This window comes from Tupaia chinensis, unplaced genomic scaffold (assembly GCF_000334495.1).
Source record: "Tupaia chinensis unplaced genomic scaffold, TupChi_1.0 Scaffold000276_2, whole genome shotgun sequence".
In the NCBI taxonomy this organism is placed as follows: Eukaryota; Metazoa; Chordata; class Mammalia; order Scandentia; family Tupaiidae; genus Tupaia; species Tupaia belangeri.
Window position 1 is genome coordinate 285,558 of NW_006159759.1, and position 6,946 is coordinate 292,503.

Genomic DNA, 6,946 nt, shown 5'->3' on the forward strand with positions numbered 1-6,946 from the left:
TAATTCTACCCTCTGCCCTGGGAGCAAGGTGCATGCAGAGATCTGGAGCACTTCATGATCAGAAGAATCGAGCAATAAAATCCTTTTTAAAAAAAGACCAAGGAGTACTCTGTGACCTGTGCATGTAACAGGGGCCTCTCTCACGCGGGATGGAAGTGAAGTGGAGAGAAAAACTGTTTACACGGTGGAGTGTGTCTCCTTCTAACACGTCCTGTTTGATATTACTCATGAAATTGCAACACCGAGCAAACCCAAATAATCTGCTAGAGGGACTGTTTTTGATGATTGCTCAGGCTATTCATCGCATATCAAAAGGATGTTATGAAACGTGAGTCAGACGGCTTCCGGCTTTCTGGAAGTGCAAGAATACTATATAAAGAGGGAGCATCCTAGCCGAGATGTTGGAGCAGCAGGCAGGTAAGGAGCCAGCACTTGTCTCACACTGAGAAGAAAGACACAGGTCGGCATGCCCAGCTTTCCTCTGTTGCTGCTCCTGCTCTGGGGCGTCGGGTCTCGTGGCTTCCCAGCAAGTCCAGAAATACGAGAGCAGGATGTAGAGACAGTCCAGGTAAATGCCACATCATATGTGCCAGAAACGCAAGAGTCTTTCATTTCTATTTTTCCATAGAAATATAATTAAGTGTATTGAAGGGAGAATTGCCCACAATTGTGTGTGTAAGAAACAGTACCGTCCCCCAAATCATGTCTAGCTAGGCATTGACTCTCTTTTTTCCACAGGTAAGTGAGAACTAAAGAATGGTGTGCAAATCTCCCTCTGTATCAAGTTCCGGCTTCACAGTAGTTGATGGGAGGGATAGCTATGCATTGACTCTCTTTTTCCAAAGGTAAGTGAGAACTAAAGGAATGGTGTGCAAATCTCCCTCTGTATGAAGTTCCGGCTTCACAGTAGTTGATGGGAGGGAGATTGCTACTCTGAAACTGCAGTTTTCCACCAGTTTTCTTTCCAGTGAAAGAATAATAGGATCATGAAATCTAAAACACGAATTTTCAAAACAGTTCTCCATTTTGGCTAAAACCTTATGCTGCCAGGTTTTTTTTTTTTAGAAAAATGAGGAAGACTGCACATTTAGCATGTCAATAACTTTATCTTTTATCAGAAATACCTGGAAAACTACTACGACCTGAAGAGTGATGGGAAGCAGATTGAAAAGCAAAGAAACAGTGGCTTAGTCGTTGAAAAATTGAAGCAAATGCAGGAATTCTTTGGGTTGAAAGTGACTGGGAAGCCAGATGCTGAAACCCTGAAGATGATGAAGCAGCCCCGATGTGGCGTGCCTGATCTGGCTCGGTTTGCCCTCACTCCGGGGAACCCTCGCTGGGAGCGAACACACCTGACCTACAGGTAACTAGACTGAGCACCAGAGTGAGAACACGCTTATTAGAGCAAAAGGCAACAAGGGCTGATGTGTGCCTAATTTATTTCATTCTAAGGATTGAAAACTACACACCAGACTTGCCGAGAGCCGATGTGGACAGTGCCATTAGGAAAGCCTTTGAACTCTGGAGTGATGTCTCGCCCCTGACCTTCACCAAGGTCTTTGATGGGCAAGCAGACATAATGATATCCTTTGTCAGAGGAGGTGAGCTCTTTCTGTGCATTGGTCTTTGCACTTTACCTTCGCTTTGCTCTTAAATCTCTTCTGCTTTGCAGCTAGAATTCCTGACTTATGAGCAGTGTTGATTTTGTGGGCTTAGGCAGAAAAACCGTATCACTTTTAATACACGTTTGTTTGCCTGTGAGCAAAGCCAATGCTTGCACATCTGGGTTAGCCTAAATAAAAACCAAAAGGGACCTTCATTGTATTCTGTTCTTGGCAGATCATCGTGACAATTCTCCCTTTGATGGACCAGGAGGGAACCTCGCACATGCTTTTCAGCCAGGCCCAGGTATCGGAGGCGATGCTCATTTTGATGAAGATGAAAGGTGGACCAACAATTTCAGAGGTAAGTCAGCCAATTCTGCTTCTCTTAAATCCCCCAACCCTTCGTAGTCCATTGTAACACTGATGGAAAGAATGCATGACCACCCAGAAAATTTATGATACAGGTAGAAAAGTGTAACATGGGTTATTTCTGCTAGTGGAATATCTTACTGGTGACAAATAGACCACTCTAAAACGTCTATTAAGAAAATGTTGGGAACCAGCAGTTAGCATAATGGCTATGTTGCTGGACTCCCACGTAGTCGACCACGGTTCACGTCCCAGACCCGGTGGCTTAAAACTCACGCTGGGCGCATGTGCGTGCAGGCCCAAGATCTCGAGAGGAGAATGGAGGAGAGGGGATTGCGGCGTGACCATCCCCCCTGGGGGGGTGATTTCTCGCTTTCTGTCTCTCTGTCTCTCTCTCTGTCTGTCTGGCAAGCGCACGCACCCTATAGTGAAAACCTCTCCAAAAAAAAAAAAAGAAAGAAAATGTTGAAAAGGCCAGCCCATAGCTCAGATCCCACATGACCACCAACCACAGTTTGGAACTTCAGATTTGCCACCTTGAAAAACATGCTGGGCATATGTGTGGTATATGCTCGAACTCTGGACAGGATAGAGAAAGGGAGAAGGGATTGAAATATGACCATGCCTCACTGGGGGTGCTTTCTCTGGTGAATGCATATGCTCTCTGGTAAATAAAATAAAAAGAAATAGTGTTTAAAACCTTAATAGTTTGGGAACCAGCAGTTAGCGTAATGGCTATGTCGCTGGACTCCCACGTAGTCGACCGCGGTTCGCGTCTTGGACCCGGTGGCTTAAATCTCACGCCGGGCGCGTGTGCGTGTGTGCCCAAGATCCCGAGAGGAGAATGGAGGAGAAGGGATTGCGGCGTGACCATCCCCCCTGGGGGGTGATTTCTCGCTTTCTGTCTCTATGTCTCTCTCTGTCTGTCTGGCGAGCGCACGCGCCCTATAGCGAAAAACCTCTCCAAAAAAAAAAAAAAAAAAAAACCTTAATAGTTTAGTTGTCTACTGCATTGAATACCTTTACTAGAAGGACACACCAAAACTTAACAGTAGCAGTAAGCTTCTAAGTAAATTAAGGGGCAGAAAGGCTTTCTGTGTTTTCCAAAATTTCCAGCATTGAGCATTTATTAGTTTTGTAAATGAAAGATGAAATGTTAATAGAACTTTCTTGCCTTATTGCAATATTATGTGCCATCTAAATCATAAACAGGTTGATGGATCTTTACTAGACTCTCAGAAATCTGAGTTTGTCTCTTAATTTTATCAGTGTAGTCACAGAGTTGGGTCTTTGCCATGCATCTTCATTATTAACAAATGCATACCTCCCACCTTTGAAAAAAGTTATATGTACGTTTCAGAAAGTCACTGAAATACAAGCATTTAGTTCTTGTAGAGTTGTAGATTTTTTTCTTAATTAAATGCCTCAAAATTAAATTTGCTTTCAGTACTCACAACAGGGTTTTTGGCTCTTTTAGATTATAACTTATATCGTGTTGCGGCTCACGAATTGGGTCATTCCCTGGGGCTCTCCCATTCTACTGATATTGGAGCTTTGATGTATCCCAACTACATCTTCAATGGTGATGTCGAGCTAGCTCAGGATGACATTGATGGCATCCAAGCCATATATGGTACGTATAAAGAAAACCACCATGGTCAAGGGTCTGCTGGTCTTTAACCTTCTCTGAATAAAGCAGCCATTAGCTTTCACTTGGAAGTTGTTTCCTGTGGTTTGTTTTTCAACACTAGGCAAAACTAACTCCAAGTCTCTTATTTGTTTTAGGACCTTCCCAAAATCCTACCCAGCCAACAGGCCCCCAAACCCCACAAGCATGTGATAGTAAGCTAACCTTTGATGCTATAACTACGATTCGGGGAGAAATGATGTTCTTGAAAGACAGGTAAGACATCAATTGTTCTTTGTGCTTTGGATTTGTGAAAATAAGAAAATTCACTACTTTGGGCCACTATTATGCTTTGTATGTTATTTATCTCATGTTTGTTTACCTTTATAATTATCTGGATGCAATCGCTTGCATTTGAACAACCTAATACCTTATAACAACTTGTTTTCTCACATGGATTAGGTCATTTGTCTGAAAAAAAAAATACCATTGAAGTAGAAAATCAGTGAATATAATCTTATTATATAGGTTGGTAAAGTAAGGCAGAGAGGAACAAAGACACCTTTTTGGGGCATAAAACCCACTGGTGACAGAGCAGTTACAGGTCTTCTGACCTCACTTCCAGGCTCTTTCTGTTACACCACTCTTTATGATGATATAAGTAGGTTCATCTTTATTAAGAGTAATCAGTTTTTATGCTGGGGTACATGTGCATGCATGCCCCAGGTCCCACCAGGATGGAGACATGAAGGAGAAGAGATTATGGCTTGACCACATCACATTGGGAAGTTATTTTCTTTACCCCCTCTCTCTGTTTCTGTGTCTCTCTGAAGAGCTCATGCACGATCTAGCAATTAAAAAAAAAAAGAAAGAGGAAGAATTGGTTCTTCCCATAGCATCGTCATACCAGTGAGGATTGCATAGCTGCCCTTTAAGTGTTACCTCTTCCATCCTGGAAAAGATGACTCTCATAAAGCTTGTGATGGTGAAGGTTCTGTGTTGCCCCCTAGAGGCCCAGAGAAGAGAAAAAAGTCAATGTGGGGACAACCCTCCAAAATCCGTTTCCCTCTCAGATACAGGCAACCAAAAAGTAGTGCTTCTCTCCTCAAAGGATCCTAGAACTTCTGCTGCACATGGACTCAAAAAGATCGGGGTCTCCTCACACACACAAAACATACCTGCACTCCATACCTTAGTGATTCCCAAGGACCAGGCAAAATATTAACACTGTCTTTTGTGAATGACGCAGTCCCCAGAAAGATCCATGCACAGGAGAAGCCAGAGAATGAGCACATAGCAAGTAGGATGGGGCAGTCAGGAGGGCTTGCTTCTTAATTGCTCGCTGTGAGTGCTATTGGTGCTTCTTCAGTACTTCGTGATCTCATCTATCCCAGAATGCAGGGCATTGGCTCCTAATACTTGTCATCTTCTTTACTGTTTTTGGGTGTGCATAATAAGCCTGGATGTAAACCAAACAGGGCATGTGTTATTGCTGGAAAGAGCTAAGGAAACTTAAAGGAAAGCTCCCGTATGATAGGAGGCACCCACCTACCAATGCAAGTATCTGAGCAAGGAACAAGACCAATGGTAGAATTGCCAGGACTGAAAGGACACTGAGTTCATTTAAATGATACCATGACAGGAAGACGCAGAAGCCTAGAGATAGTGACATGCCCATGGCCTCAGAGGCAAGATTGAACCCAGAAGTCAGGCTTCTGACTCTTAGGCCATGGCCCTTTTAGCAGCCAGGATCTGGAAAACTCTCCTTCCAGTTCATGTGATAGTCTGAACCATGTCTTATCCTAGTCCTTATGAATAACTGAATCAACTCTGTATACAACTCACCTGAGGATGACAAAGCCAGTGGTTGCCAGAGCTGAGCTGAAAATGAACCTTTTTTATCATAGTAGCTGTGTGGTCTTAGACACCTCCCTCTGTCTTCATGATTACACTTTCTCATCCCTGGGGTGGCAGTAATTCTCTCGTACAGGATTTTTATGATAAATGACGCTGAAGGTAAAGGGCCTCATGGATGTGCTCCCCGAAGGCAGGTTCTTCATGTTGTGTTCCAAGCAGTCGGGTGGGCAGGTGGTTCCTAATGGCTCACCAAAGCTGACTTGGAGATTTTGAAGCATTTTCCAAGTCAGTTGTGAACCATAGCCATTATGAACATGTTGTTATATAAACAGAGGTAAGCTATTGGGTTGTCAGAGAAGTCATAATGTTTTTTCTGTGTGTTTCTATACAAAAATGTGTCCTGACTCTTCTGACAACCCAATATATTAAACCCAAAAGTAATAAAATAAATCACTCACCATACTCCCTCATTTAACTTTAACTACTTTTACTCTTTATGTATTTGCGGTTATTTATACTTATTGTATGTGTATGGCGGAAATACTATACTGTGGTGCTCTGCTGTGATGAGACTACTTCAACCCAGCAAATAAGCAAATGCAACAAACTGTGATTTTCCCCACCTCCTCGCCTCCTTTTGGAAAGCCACCTGTTAGTCATTTACCAGCCTCCAGTCAGGCCAACAGCAAGAGGGTGCCAGAGATTGCTAGCAATTAAGTCAAAACTGTTTGTTTTAATTTTTCAAATCAGGTTCTACATGCGCACAAATTCCTTCTACCCGGAAGTTGAGCTTAATTTCATTTCTGTTTTCTGGCCAACTCTTCCAAATAAACTTGACGCTGCGTATGAAGTTTCTGACAGAGATGAAGTTCGGTTTTTCAAAGGTAACGCTTCCTGTTATTTTTCACTTTTTTTTTTTCTTGGAGAGATTTTTGCTATAGGGTGTGTGCGCTCGCCAGACAGACAGAGAGAGACATAGAGACAGAAAGCGAGAAATCACCCCCCAGGGGGGATGGTCACGCCGCAATCCCTTCTCCTCCATTCTCCTCTCGGGATCTTGGGCACGCACGCACACACGCCCAGTGTGAGTTTTAAGCCACCGGGTCCGGGAGGCAAACTGCGGTTGGCTATGTGGGAGTCCAGCAACATAGCCATTATGCTAACTGCTGGTTCCCATTATTTTTCACTTTTTAATGAATTAATTTTTCATCCACTTTTGGGCTGAGAAATAAAAGGGTACTAGCTATATTCCCTCCAGGGACTTTTCAAATCTAACAGTCTCACTGACCAAATCAGTGGGCATCTATCAGCTTAATTCAGAACTACGTCACTTCTTTCTGAGTGGAGGAAAAGGGATTGCAGCTCACCACATCCCATTCTAAAATGCTTTTTCTCTCTCCCTCTCTCTGGCAAGCAAAGGCAAATTAAAAAAAAAAAAAAAAAAAGGCAAGGGACTAAAAAAAAAAATGTTCTGCCCTATTTATGAATT

At 43.1% G+C, this 6,946-nt stretch overlaps 1 protein-coding gene across 1 annotated transcript in view; it reads left to right on the top strand.

Annotated features, from left to right (window-relative positions):
- The first annotated feature begins 387 nt into the window (after positions 1-387).
- MMP1 (matrix metallopeptidase 1) overlaps positions 388-6,946 on the top strand; it is a 10,233-nt gene continuing 3,674 nt past the window's right edge. The window contains exons 1-7 of the mRNA XM_006150085.3: positions 388-568; positions 1,119-1,363; positions 1,453-1,601; positions 1,840-1,965; positions 3,451-3,606; positions 3,759-3,876; positions 6,208-6,341. Coding sequence (XP_006150147.1) covers positions 467-568; positions 1,119-1,363; positions 1,453-1,601; positions 1,840-1,965; positions 3,451-3,606; positions 3,759-3,876; positions 6,208-6,341 — 1,030 coding nt within the window. The 5' untranslated portion in view covers positions 388-466. The remainder of the gene's footprint in view (positions 569-1,118; positions 1,364-1,452; positions 1,602-1,839; positions 1,966-3,450; positions 3,607-3,758; positions 3,877-6,207; positions 6,342-6,946) is intronic.